This window comes from Onychomys torridus, chromosome 23 (assembly GCF_903995425.1).
Source record: "Onychomys torridus chromosome 23, mOncTor1.1, whole genome shotgun sequence".
Classification (NCBI taxonomy): Eukaryota; Metazoa; Chordata; class Mammalia; order Rodentia; family Cricetidae; genus Onychomys; species Onychomys torridus.
This window is the reverse complement of record NC_050465.1, coordinates 32,824,057-32,838,508: the sequence shown is the minus strand read 5'-3', so window position 1 is coordinate 32,838,508 and position 14,452 is coordinate 32,824,057. Positions and strand designations below refer to the sequence as shown.

The 14,452-nt window shown below is 36.9% G+C and overlaps 1 protein-coding gene across 2 annotated transcripts in view; it reads left to right on the top strand.

Annotated features, from left to right (window-relative positions):
- Positions 1-14,203, top strand: part of Col5a2 (collagen type V alpha 2 chain) — a 130,042-nt gene extending 115,839 nt beyond the window's left edge. For both annotated transcript variants that reach the window (XM_036173707.1, XM_036173706.1), the window contains 11 exons: positions 808-915; positions 1,954-2,007; positions 3,734-3,841; positions 4,351-4,404; positions 5,198-5,305; positions 5,678-5,731; positions 7,026-7,133; positions 9,014-9,305; positions 11,290-11,477; positions 12,791-13,030; positions 13,311-14,203. In XM_036173707.1, the coding sequence (XP_036029600.1) occupies positions 808-915; positions 1,954-2,007; positions 3,734-3,841; positions 4,351-4,404; positions 5,198-5,305; positions 5,678-5,731; positions 7,026-7,133; positions 9,014-9,305; positions 11,290-11,477; positions 12,791-13,030; positions 13,311-13,457 (1,461 nt within the window). In that variant the 3' untranslated portion in view covers positions 13,458-14,203. The remainder of the gene's footprint in view (positions 1-807; positions 916-1,953; positions 2,008-3,733; positions 3,842-4,350; positions 4,405-5,197; positions 5,306-5,677; positions 5,732-7,025; positions 7,134-9,013; positions 9,306-11,289; positions 11,478-12,790; positions 13,031-13,310) is intronic.
- Positions 14,204-14,452: the final 249 nt, after the last annotated feature.

The following is a 14,452-nucleotide window of genomic DNA, read 5'->3' as shown; positions in this document are numbered from 1 at the left end:
GTGACTCAAATATTTCTTCAAAGATAAAAATGATGCTAGCAAAGGGGGATTACTTCTGGTGGTTTGCTATTATCTTTTAAAAGAAACAACCTTAACAAAACAGCCATACTTCACAGTTAATCATTAAAGAGAAGAAATAGGTGAGCTGAGGTCACGTTAGAAGTGATTGTGGATGAACTATAAACTGTTTCCCATGGGTACTTGAGGATCTCATATTCTTTGGAATATGGAGGAAAGTTTGATGCTGTAAAAACTCTGAAGTGACTGATTTTACCAGTGAGTGTTTACAGTGTTGGAGGGGAAAATGGTGTTTTTATGGAATGTGGACAGAGGTTGGACTCCTGGTACGATACACTAGAAGACCTTTGGGTAGAAATACGAAGCCAACACATTAGGAGTTAAAGTTTATCTTGGTGATATCAGAGTTGAGCCAAGAACTGGAAACTAAAATTCTTCAGTGATGAGCGTAAAGTACTGGAACACATTTAAAACAAACAAGCGGAGAAACAGGAGTGATAAGGGTGTGTATATCTTTGTAGTGATACAGATTCCAGAAGGGCAGTCATAATTGACTACATATGTTTCAAACACAAAATGCAAACCTAAGGAGGTGGTACAGGGTGCTTTTCATCTCTTTGATATGTCAGGAGTAATGTGATAAGAAGTGGACATGTGTTTAAGCAGGATACTGGACAATTGTTTCCATAGGAGAAGAGACTGACGTACTACTGAATAAATGAAGCCTTATGAAAAGTGGTATTCTTAATTATTTCTGCAGGGGTTGACATACTTGTGCTTTAATTTCAGGGCACACCAGGAAAAGTAGGACCAACTGGTGCTACAGGAGATAAAGGTCCCCCTGGACCCGTAGGACCCCCCGGCTCCAATGGTCCTGTTGGAGAACCTGGGCCAGAAGTGAGTGCTGCAACCCTAAGGAAAATACCTTCTATTTTAGCTAGGTGTGGTGGGGACAATTCTTTCATTATGAAGCTGATATAGATGTTTAGAGATAGATTGCACATATGAGCTTAAAAAAGATTTTTGTCATGCTGTTTAACGTACTCAGCCTTTCTAGAGACTTAGCTAAATGATAGAGAGACAAAATCAGTGTCCTTGTACTGACTTTCATAAAAGCTGCAGTGAGCATTTTGGTTGATTAGGAAATGGTTTTGAAGGTGAAAGGACACACTCATTCATCTTTCTCCTGTTACGATTTCATTCTGCAGTGGGATATTTATCAAAATCGCCAAGCTTTGTGGTGATTGGATTGATGAAACTCTTACAGCTCATGAAGAAAGGAGAGGAAGTACAGGGCATTTTTCTTCATCACTGTGAAGTAACATTATGGTTGTCATGTCCCTTTAGTCTCTTTTTGAGAGGAAGTACAGTGATGACAGGCAATTTGAGAAGCTAAAGGCTGGAATACACTCTGCTCAGCAGCTTAATGAGTGAATTACCAAAGGATCACATGCTCCTGAAAGAATTAGTCAGGGATTTCACAGCTAATTTTATCAGAAAATAAAAACATAGTTCTGAAAAAATCAAAGTAAAATAGGGAAATAATAATATACACTTTAAAATGGAATGTTATTATATAAATGCAGTTATCTTATTTCAAAACCTTAAAAATATTATTTGGAAGAACAAAGTGAGAATTCAGACAAAATGTAAGATAGCAGCACTGTAGATGTGATCTATTTCAATGTGTCTGAAGACTTCTTTTTAAAATTGAGAACTAGAAATGAGTAATTAGAGTACATAAGAATATGGTAACTTTACTAACAATTGAAAATAAAAAGAAATTGGTAGCTATCTTTCTCCTACCAAGGCTCTTGTTGAGTGCTATTTTATAGTTCAAAGAAGAGTAAAACATGTTGGTCCATTCCCTGTCAACTGGGATGAGAGTTTAAAAATCTCCTCATGAGCCAATGTTTCAAATACTGTTCTTTTTAGGGACCAGCTGGTAATGATGGTACCCCAGGACGGGATGGTGCAGTTGGAGAACGGGTAAGTGGAATGCTACTGATTAGAATATTAGAGCCACATAAACCTGAAATCATTGTAATTCTAGTGTAAAAATAATGATAACTACTCTTTCTCCCCATAGCCCCAGAGCAACTCTGACTTTTCTGATGGCAAACTTTTTAGTAAGGTTATAACCTTGGATAACCTCTTAAATGAAATCATATTTGAATGCATGATAAAGTATAACACATATTTTCAAGAGCAAGGAACCAAATTGCTTTCATATTTGGATGAAGATGTAAATGGATCGTCTGAATTTCCATATCACTCACATAGCTGAATGACACCTACATTTTTCTACCCATTCCCTAAAGAGAATAACTTACAAAGATATAAGCAATGATGCTTTCTAAATGATAGATATGCTGTATATTTTTTAAATGAGGCCTGTGTTGAGCTGACATTTTCCCAGGTATGTCGGCAGCTGAGTCCCTTTTGGTGGTTGCACAGCTGTTAGGAAACAGATCTGGCCACCTCCGACAAGTCAATCACATGATACTGAGTTTTCCGAATCTATTTCCAAATACCTTAAATATGCTTAATGCAAGTGTTTATATGCTAATACCAGACTTGAAATTCTTCTGCAGAGTAAGGACTCAGAGTGCTATCATACTATTAACAGGGGGATGGAGAAGCTTGGGGATGCCTGGGCTAAGACTCTCCTTATCTATCATAGCCACAGAAATTTTTCTAATATCTGGAGTCTTTGCCTTTGCTGGTGTACACATGTAATGCAGAAGGCATTCAAAAGTTTTGATGTGTGCTCCCTGAAATATTATTGCAGCTTCTTGAACCCTTACATGCACTTTAAATCGCTGTTTCATTTTTAATCACAAAGTTAAATGCATACAAAACAGGCAATTCCCTATAATTTCCAGTTGTATGTATGCTTTAAACAACTTGCTTTCTCAAATTTTTCTCTTAAGTCTATTATATATGTGTTCTTTAACTTAGATGCAAAAGTTTGTTCTAGCTGCCAAATTAATAAGTAAGAATTAATTTCTGACAGGAGATACAGTTTGACTCAATTTTTGAGTCATTAATTATGTTCACATGCAAGCTCAGGTCACATTGATTTCACCTGTACCAACATAGTGAGATACTGTTTGGAGCCTTGTCAGATGCGTCATCTGAGTGGAAGGAGGGCGGACTCGTTCTCTCCCAGTTCTTCCAATGTGAAGACGTCTTTGTTTGCCCCCCAGAAGCAGTGGCTTTCAAGGGCATTGTACCATCCAGGACTGCAGCTAGCATGCTGTTTGCCCTTCTTCCACGAGGTGGGAGAGCCAGGAAGCAGAGAACTCTCAGAACCAGTTTTCCGAGAGACTCTGGAGCTGAAAATATAGGAAGTGGTCTCCTTAACATTTTCCCACTCTGGAGTTACATTGTGTTTTACAAATGTGGACACTCCTTTGAAGACTGCTAGTCTAGGAAATTAGACTAGCAAATGTTAACTTCTGGAGGTGGACACTCCTGTAATCTAACAATCTGAGTGTAGGGAACAAGAGTCGAAGGTAGGTAAGGTCTGAAGCTGAGGAGAAACAATCCTATTCCCTTGAATTTAATTTATTGACTAGTGAATAAAAGTAAAATATTTAAGTAAAATAATAAACCAACATGTTTGAAATGGTATATTTTCATATTGTATATATAGAATATTGTTGTTGTTATAGAATAAGTGTTTAAAGAACAATATTCTGTCTGTTGTCAGGGTGACCGTGGAGATCCCGGGCCTGCAGGTCTTCCAGGCTCTCAGGGTGCCCCTGGGACTCCTGGGCCTGTTGGTACACCAGGAGATGCAGGACAAAGAGGAGATCCTGTAAGAAAGTCAATTTCACACTGACGTTTATATGACACTGATATGCTATCCTGTAATGATGTGTATATGCATCCTATCCTGTATATGTTGTTAGCTAAGAACTCTAATTAATAATAGAGAATTATGAATTAAATATATGCTTAGTTAAAAATGAGTTGCTTTTTGAATATGTATGATCCTTCTATCAGGATTACTTTAATAATCTAAACATGTTGTGATTTATATAAACTGTAATACATATAAATAAAATTAATTAAACAATGTCATTTAGTCAACTAAGTTGAACTTCATTTGATAAAGCTAATAAAAATATTCACTATAATCTGTTACTAGAGTTAGTGCATTTTTACCTGATGTAGAGACATTTGCTGGGCTTCATTTAATTACTTACAATTGTGTACATTATATTTATATCTATGTTTATGCTTATGTTAATATATTACTATTATATTTATATTTGTATTTACATCTATATTTTAAGATAATAAAATTTATGAAATTTTTTCTAGGGTTCTCGAGGCCCTGTAGGACCACCTGGCCGAGCTGGAAAACGTGGTTTACCTGTAAGCTCTATCTTTTATGAACAAATAAATGTTTACTTATATAAAATATATACCCAAAGAAGAAATATAACTTAAGATTCTTAAATAGCAAGGAAAAGAAAGGCTGCTGGACAGTTACTGACCCAGAGAAGCCAGAAAATCTGTGAGATGGTAGCAATAATGATGTGTGGTGGGATGGGTAGCAGTAATAAGGAATATTTCAGAAAGGTAGAAGATAGATTTTTTGAAAGATTTTTATTACAAAGAAACTATGCAGATGGTAAAGTATTTTAGAGCTGCACTAAAAAGCACAAGGGAATTGAATTTTAAATGATAAGGAGAAGATTGAGGGCCCTTGAGAGTAACAGAAACTCTCTTGCATCAGATGTACAGTAGCTCAGGGGGGGCAGGGGAGATGAGGTCCTGAGAAATCAAAGACTGACAAAGCCTTCCCAGCTAGTGGCTTCCAGGTCCATGTAGATTTCATGGACAACATGGATGGTGAGCCTTTAAAGAAGAAGTTTGCCATAGGTCATAGATGAGAGCTAGAGAGACAGGAAGCAAGCTGTCCTGAACAGCAAGAGTGAGTCTCAAGGGTGAGTTGCTAGTGGGATGCTACTTTAGATACTGTTTATATAACTTAGGGTAAAAGCTATGCTGAAACATGTCGAGGTAAGCTGAAGCATGGAAAGTAAAAGTTTTTAAGTTATAATTTCTAAGAATTTTTAAAAATCATAGTAAATATAATCATAAAGAGTAAGATCACAAGAAGTGGTAGTCTTAAGAAGTAACATTAATGACTGACTGTTGACAGGGACCCCAAGGACCTCGAGGTGACAAGGGTGACAATGGAGACAGAGGTGACCGAGGTCAGAAAGGCCACAGAGGCTTCACTGGCCTTCAGGGTCTGCCTGGCCCTCCTGTAAGTTATTTGTTTAAGTGTTGTCTTCCCTGCATGTGAGAATATACTGGTGTATTCACAGGACCAGCCATCCCTCCATGAAATAGATGGATGCTTTTGTATATCATTTTAATTTAAAATTATCTTGATGGATAATTATATAATTATCAAATATCAATACTCATACATAAGCTATAAATGGGGAAGAAATAGAGCAAAAAGCTACATACCCCTTTACCTATACAGTTGTCTTTAGTATTAGTTGGATGTTAAGAATCTCAATGGCTTCATTTCTAGTGCTATAGTTAGTAACAGCATACTTTTAAACGTAAAATACAGCCTAATGCAAGATTTAAATGCTTTAGTAGCACTTTGAATATTCTTTCTGTGTAGGGTCCAAACGGAGAACAAGGAAGTGCTGGGATCCCTGGTCCTTTTGGCCCAAGAGTAAGTAACAGAAACTCCTAAGTTTCATGTGTGCATAATACAGCCTTTAGTGACATAATATTGTTTCTTGAGGACAATATTCCTGCTGTTAAATATTGATTGCTCATGTTCGTTGAGGTTGACATTAAATGTATGGGACAAACTTAGCAAATGATTTAAAATAGAAATAACTCGAAATATGGCATATTATGTGTTGTACTGTGAGTCCATTGTAAAAATCTCTTACCCAGATTTTTATATGTTCTTCTATTCAGTTTCTTATTGGGGGTTAAATTTCCATTAAACATGAATTCTTAGACTTGACTGGACCTACTCATGTAGTGGAATAGATATTGGAGATAGACATATTTTGTTCTTTAATTGTGATAAAGGCCTAGAAGACATTTATGCAAAGATAATTTGGAAGCATATAAACCTATTTCTTATAAGTCATTTGTGTCATAAGACAATTCACACAGATACTTAGGAAAACAGAAAAAAATTAGAATGATGAATTAGCAAAACAAAAAATGCTATATTCAAGTACTATATAAATTTACATAAATTGAGACAAATATTAAGAAGAGTGCTATGATGTGATGAGGTTCTGTGATGCAAGTACTGAGGTTCAACTACAGCAAACACTCAGCTTACATCATTTTCTTCTAAAGTAATTGAAATTCCAAGCAAGTTTATTAACAAGTTAATGAAACAGTTGCTACCAATGAAAGTCAGTGATTAGCATGTGTTTTAGTTAGGATTTCCATTGCTGTGGAGAGACACCAGGAACATGGCTACTCTTATAAAGGAAAACATTTAATTTTGGTGGCTCTCTTACACTTCAGAGGTTCAGTCCATTATCATCATAGTGGGACATGGCAGCATGTAGGCAGACATGGTGCTAGAGAAGTAGCTGAGAGTCCTACATCTTTCAGACCATAGGACATGGTCTGAGACAATGAGCAATATCTTGAGCATATATGAGACCTCAAAGCCTGCATCCACAGTGACATACTTCCTCCAACAAGACCATACTTCTTAATGGTGTTACTCTCCTTGGTGGCCATTCTCTTTCAAACCACCACAGCCTATTAGTGTCTTTAACTTATGTTGGTACTTTAACCAGAATTAATGATGGACAGTTCCCACTCAGTGAAATTGCAAATGTAACAAAATGTTGAAAGTCCATTTATTAGTTATTAAGACTGGAATCTGAGCAATCATGGTAATTATTCAATCTCTGTAATAGTTCTTTTATTATTAAAGAAACATTGCAAAGTCTTTCTTCTAAAATCCAGTTTTTGTGTTCTGACAGGGTCCTCCAGGACCAGTAGGTCCTTCAGGCAAAGAAGGAAACCCTGGGCCACTTGGACCCATTGGACCTCCTGGTGTGCGGGGAAGTGTAGGAGAAGCAGGGCCAGAGGTAAGCTCACAAGTGTTTGCATGGGAGATGCTGATGCCAAGATGGAGTCTACCCAATAGTGTCTGAGCAACCTTGCCAACAAGTCTTGAGACTCCTAAAATAAACCTAGGAGTCACAACACAAGGTTATCTACTTAAGTAATTATTTAAAGTCTTTTAATACACAGTATTCAGAGCATACAAAATGAGAGCTCAAGATACCAAGTCCTTGAATTGATATTTCACTGAGATCAAATATCAAGCTATGATTGCATTCTTATAAAAGTTGTGCAGCTAATGTATTGTTTGAAATTACATTTGTCTTAGTTTGCTTTCCTGTTGCTGTTAAATACTCTGAAAAAAAATCAAATTATGAAAGGGTTTATTTTACCTTGTAGTTCATGGTACAGTCCATTATGGTGGGGAAATCAAGGTAGCATGAGCTTGGAACAAGATGAGTTTGTAAGTTTGAACGTTTTCTTTACTGAAAATGGCATTCAAGCTTTCAACTGTAAGTTTCAAATTACAAATCTAAGGTTATTTAGTATAAGGTAATATCAATTAATAAACCAGGTTAGTTAGTCTATAGCTTCTCTGTCCTCAGACATGCATCATTCATCTACACATGTGTGCTGTTTGAATTGAAGCTTTGATCTGGTGTTTCTCTCATCTTATTTATTGGACCTTACCATTTTAGTCTTTATTCCCCCAGTGACAGGGCCATTAATGCAAATATTTATTACTTTTTATGTAGGTATGTAGGTTTATTTTTGTCATAGTCAAGAAAGTTCCCTACTTCTTTCTCCATGAAAAGACAGCTATACAATTTATCTTTGACTTGCGGGGCTCTTGATTTACTTTTTTATGGCCCAGTGGTCTTGGTGAGATGAGGCTGTTCTCAGATTAGTAAAATACGATGTATGGAATCATGATGACATCCCAGGAAATCAGTCATCTGCCTATCCATCTATCTGTCGTCTGACTGAATCCCTATCATTTGTCTTTTAAGAATCAGAAAGCATTTGCATAGAGGTTAAGACACTGCCTGGTGAATGGCAGAGGTAGTACTGGTAAATTAGGCTCTGACACCCAAGGCCGTGCTCTCTACCTGAGATGTGGACTCCACCTCTCTTTAGTTACGGGGCTCTTTCAGGACTCAGTTCTTCCTCTGAAAATGTAGAGGAATGAATGGAAAATACTCAACTCATAATCTTTGCCACTTTTTTTGGGCTTATTTGAGACCTCACATTCCTTAAGTTCTTCCTGAAAACAAAAAATCAGGACACATGCTTACAGCTATGAAAAGGCTAATGGGAACTTTTCTTTGATTTTGTTCAGTACAGAGAATTTTTACATTCACCATAATTCACATACATACAAAAAGACTTTCTGACTTTCTGCCTTTCTTTTTGATTTGGAGGAGCTAAGAAGTTCCACATTGGGGGTCTTGTGGTTATTTCCCTGGTATTTCCATGCAGACTTAGAGAACCAGATCCCACTCCCTGGCAGCCCTTTTGCCCTCTGCATGTAGCTGCTTTTGAAGAATTCCAGTTGTATTTTGTCCAAAACTGTTTGAAAAGAATGTAACTCTGAATGTTCTTCACATGAGATACATGGTATCTTCAAAGAAGATATCAAAGTGAAGAGTTTGGCTTTAAGCTTTGTTTATCTCAGAGCCTGACTTGTAGATATTTGCCTGAAAAACAGCTCTACATCACTCCCCATTCTTGCAATGCTATTGCTGGACAGGCCAGCCCTGCCTGTTTAAAAAGCGTGAGTCACACTTCTTCAGTAATGAGGAACTGGTGTGCCAAGTTGTAACTGTCAGTGTACTGCATAGCAGCATTTTAGTAAAACAAAAACAAAACACTTTCAAATGTCTCCCCAATTTTTCTGTATTAGGGTCCTCCTGGTGAACCTGGGCCCCCTGGTCCTCCAGGTCCACCTGGCCATCTTACTGCTGCACTTGGTGATATCATGGGCCACTATGATGAAAACATGCCAGATCCACTTCCAGAGTTTACTGAAGACCAGGCGGCTCCTGATGACACAAACAAAACGGATCCTGGGGTCCATGCTACCCTGAAGTCTCTCAGCAGCCAGATTGAAACCATGCGTAGCCCTGATGGTTCCAAGAAGCATCCAGCCCGGACTTGTGATGACTTAAAGCTTTGCCATTCCGCCAAGCAGAGTGGTGAGTAGATAGGAGCCTGTGTGAGCGAAGCATGTTGTTTGGGGTGAGTTATTCTCAACTGCAGCCCAAAATATTTTTTAACTTTATAATTAATGATAGACACAAAGAAAACTTTCAACATGCCACAGAGATTATAGTTTTGTGGTATAGACAATTACATGAAAAACTATAGAGTAAAGATGATAGGTAATGAGAAGGCTAGGCAAATATCTTGAAGGCCTGCCCTAATAATTCAGTTAAGAACTAGACATTGGTCCCTGCTTCTTAGTACTGAGCAGGCAGGTTCTGAGGAAGCGCCATGAACAAAGGACAATCAATTTTCAAAACCTCTGATGGCAAGGATGAGGAGGCCTGGTATGTGCAATACCAGGCCTGAGACAGCCCCCACAAATAGCACATACTAGGCCAATCAGCCTCCATAGTCAATAAGCTCAAGGTAATAATCAAATAAGGACATCTGGAACTTGTCCATGCCTGCCCCAAATTGGGAAAACTGTAGCCTTAGCCAGCCCCTGACTAGCCCTAGCCAATTAGAACATGCTAATATGATTGCCACTTGCTTAAACCAATCATATCTGAAATGACCTCACTGTCCTAGCAATTCCCCTTAGCTATGCTTCAAAGAAGCCAGTGAGCTTCTCTGGGGGTTGTCACTATTTTGCCTTTACGTGGGATTAACAGCCCCAGCATAATTGTAACAAACACTCTTGCTGATTACATACATGGATGATGGTCTTTTGTGGTACTTCTCCAGGACCCTAATAAGTAACATATACAATAGAGATCATATCCTATCAAAAACCTAATTTTGAGGAAGTGGTCCCAACACATACATATGTACATTCAGAAAATACTTGCTCATGCATGATTAAAGATGCTTTCTTACCTACATGATTATTCAGAATTGTAATTAGGTGAACCATGGAGAGCCCAGTAAAGTATGTTTCCCTAAATTATTTGTATAAGGAATGTCTTTGTTGCAGTTTAATGTCCTGCCAATCACTCTTTTGCAGTCCTTCCTGACAGGATCATGTAGAGTGAGCTTTAAAGGCAGTTTGGAATGAAGTAGTGTTTCTACCTTAGTATGGTGGTGCCCCAAGTTTGCCTTCTCCAATAATTTTAAATAATCTAACTAGACCCAGAAAAGGGGTATTTAACTATGTAAGAATGAGCTATAAAATACCAGAACTTCAGTTGATTTTGAAATGACATCAACAGGGACAATTAGAAATGTTCTCTCTAAAAAGAATATACACTTTTCTTATTAACTGTATAGTTGACATCTCCCTTCTTATTTTATTCAAAATTTAATTTGTATAATTTGCATATAATAGCATACACATATGTATGGACCCACCTAAATACATATGAGTAAATATGTTTGTTTGTATATTTATGTGACTATATATCAAACATCGAGCATTGTCTTGGTATATTTTGTTTTAGAATTACTTGGATGTTTTGAGTCTCAAATACACAATTTGGAAAAGTGCTTTTGAACTGGGGAAGGCTCCCTGTGCTTAACAGTTACATTCTTCCCTATATGTATATCTGAGTGGTTGCATGCACATGTATTTGTGTGTTCACATGTGTGTGAGTGCATGTGAACACGTGGAGAAAGTTGATATTAGATATCTTCCTCAATTATTGTACATCTTACATGTGAAGTCTCACTTTTTAGCTGAGTGCACAGCTCATTGTTTTAGATAGTATAGCTGGTTGACTTACCCTGGGATTCTGTTTCTGTCTCTGCATATGCTGGGACTGCAAGTGGGCCACCATATCTACCTAGTTTGTACAGATTTTGGGGGTCCCAGCTCAAGTCCTCATGCTTTCACAGCAAAACCTTACCTGCTGAGTCTTCTCCCCATTCCCTTAACAATTCCATTTTGAATAAAGGATCAAATCTCTATTGATTATTTTAGAAATTCAATCATATTTGAGATAACCTTCATTTAGCAAATATTTCTATCTTAAAAAATAGGTGAATATTGGATTGACCCTAACCAGGGGTCAGCGGAAGATGCAATCAAAGTTTACTGTAATATGGAAACAGGAGAGACATGTATTTCAGCAAACCCAGCCAGCGTTCCACTTAAAACCTGGTGGGCCAGCAAGTCTCCAGACAATAAGCCTGTATGGTATGGTCTCGACATGAACAGAGGGTCTCAGGTGATTTAATGTGCACTCTGAATTATAGTTCTTACTTTTTATTATTTCTTATGCTTCCACAATTATTAAAACTATTTTTGACTGGCTTTAAGTTTACTATGCTTACTTTTAAATGGTATGTTCTCACTAGAAAGGCAAAATATTTTTCTAAAAAGTTTTATTAAGATTAATTAATATAAATTTATAATTTTAATTTTTCTTTTTAGTAGAATGAAATAAGTAATCATTAATATTGGTTCCTTTAATACATGTCACTGACTCTGGAGTACAGTGGGAGGGGTTGGTCTTGTCTCAGTTCCAGGAGACCTGGGTCATAGTTGGAACTTATAAAATTACTGCACATTTTAAAACCTTATAGCTGCTCTAAAGTAAAGGTGGTAAGACTGATCTCACTGTCTCTGTGAATGTTAGTGGTTAGTTAGTGTTTAGAAAGAAAAATGATGATACGTATTAGATATATTCTTAAAAAAAGGAAATCCCTTGAAATCTGTGAGGTGTTACTTAAAGTTTACTCGTCTTTCTAATTAGGTGAATTACGTTATAATTTTCCTGGGTTCCAGTCTACTTTATGATTCTATCACAGTCTAGTGTTCAGAGTTGATCAGAAATTGGTGTTTCATATTACAAAGTCAGATTTTCATCCCAGATTACTTCCTCTGATTCCAACTTTGCCCCAATTAACACTTTATGAAAGTGTTATAATTCAGTATATGATAAGCTAGACTCTACTATCATTTAGTGAAAATGAAAATTTAAATACAAACAGATGAAATGTAGTTGAACCAAAATAATCTGTCAGAAACCACAATGCTGCCCTTGAAAGCAGAACTCGAAGATGAAGAGAAAGAGCTCATTGGAAATGAGTTTTGGGCACTTGTGTTATACAAAATAACATTTCTGATATGTATGTAACTGTTTAGTAAAATAGATTTATACTTATACTTAATTCCTATTTTAATCTAATTAGTAAAAAACTGAATTGTATTTATTAAGTATAATATATGAAATATATATAAAATTAAAGCAGATTTTAAAATATTTAATTTTTCTCTGAGAAATTAAAATAATTTTTTTGTTCACCTCTTCTTTGAGGTCATAAGGACACAGGTACTTGTGACTAAGGATAGATATTTGAAAATATTTTCCTTTGTATAGGTACAATATCTTATTGTATAAAAACTAAGTAATATTTTTCACTTGATTTATCTTTAGTCAGTCCTCTACTGTCTACCTGTCATTAATCTGCCATCTCTTCAGGTGGCATTATTGATCCCTAAGTATGTCATGTCACATAGCCTCCTCTGTTTCTCTAGTTCACATATGGAGATTACCAGTCACCTAATACAGCTATTACTCAGATGACCTTCCTGCGCCTTTTATCCAAAGAAGCCTCCCAGAACATAACTTACATCTGTAGGAACACTGTGGGGTACATGGATGATCAAGCGAAAAACCTCAAGAAAGCTGTGGTGCTCAAAGGATCAAACGACTTAGAAATCAAAGGAGAGGGAAACATTAGATTCAGATACACCGTTCTTCAAGATACCTGTTCTGTAAGTGCCTTTTGAACCACACTCTTCTGTAGCCTCCTTTCTTTTCTCAGCAAGTAAAGTTACTGAATCTCACTTTCAGTCATAAACTTCTGTGAGTCCACAATAGAGAACTGCTGATTTGCCTGTCTCCTTTCTGCCATGCACACTGGTGCCACACTTCCCTGAGCTGTATAGTCCACTGCTTTTATAATACAAAAAAGCTGCCTTGGGAGGGTGCTGCTGTGTAAAATTCTTAGAAAAAGTGTGTATACTATTCATCTATTTCCCTATTGAATTCCAGAAGCGAAATGGAAATGTAGGCAAGACTATCTTTGAATACAGAACACAGAACGTGGCCCGCTTGCCCATCATAGATCTTGCTCCTGTGGATATTGGCAGCACAGACCAGGAATTTGGTATTGAAATTGGGCCAGTTTGCTTCATGTAACAGAAGCCCAGAAGCATCGACAATGAGCACTGCCACTGATGACCACCACCACGGCAATGCACACTGCTACCAATGACCACCACCATTCACAAGAACTTTGCCTGTTTGAGGTTGATCCTGAGACTCTTGAAGCAATGGCTGGTCCTGTATCAGCTTTGTAAATACAGTCTGAAGTGCCTGGCCTCCTGATCCTTCAGAATATTTATTTTACTTACAATCCTCAAGTTTAATTGACTTAAAATATTTTTCAATATGGCAGTTTAGATTAAGATGACCAATGACAATGACCACCTTTACCAAATAGTAAACTGATTAAAAAATAAATACGTTTTCATCAATCCATTCCACTGTAATGAATAAATAAGTTGCTTAATATTTATGAGGAAACTCTTCTTCCTAGCAGGTAGCTTACAGAGCGGGGTGAGTCAAACCTCAGCACATGTTGATTTTGCTTGGCTTCAGTCTGGAAAGTAGAGAGCAGTGCCCTTCTGTGTCCTCTTAGTCCCAGATCATCCATAAACAATGAATGCAAAATATTTTACTTTGTGGCTGAAGCTCTTATGCATGTCTTGATATTGTACTACAATTATAGAAATTCTTTAAAGAGAGAATAATATATCACCTTTCCACATTCTTAATTGAAATCTTTAAACAACACATAGAACTCCATAGAATTCATTGAATTTCAGGAAGAAAAAAAAAACCATAAAATTGCTTCAATTTTCCAATTTACTTTTCTCAATAATTTTTTTCATTTTTCTTTATTAAGAAATTTTCTACTCATTCCACAGATTCCCCCCTTCTCTCTCCTCCCACCTCTCAACCCTCTTTCCCAAGCCACCCCACATCCCCACATCCCCCAAATTGAGGTCCCCCATGTTGTAACCTTTCAATAAGGTAGAAGTTATATTTGTGTTTTTTTTATGTAAGAAGATATTGAATGCAATAACAATAACAAAAAACCTAAATACCCACATAACTTTCTAAACACACTC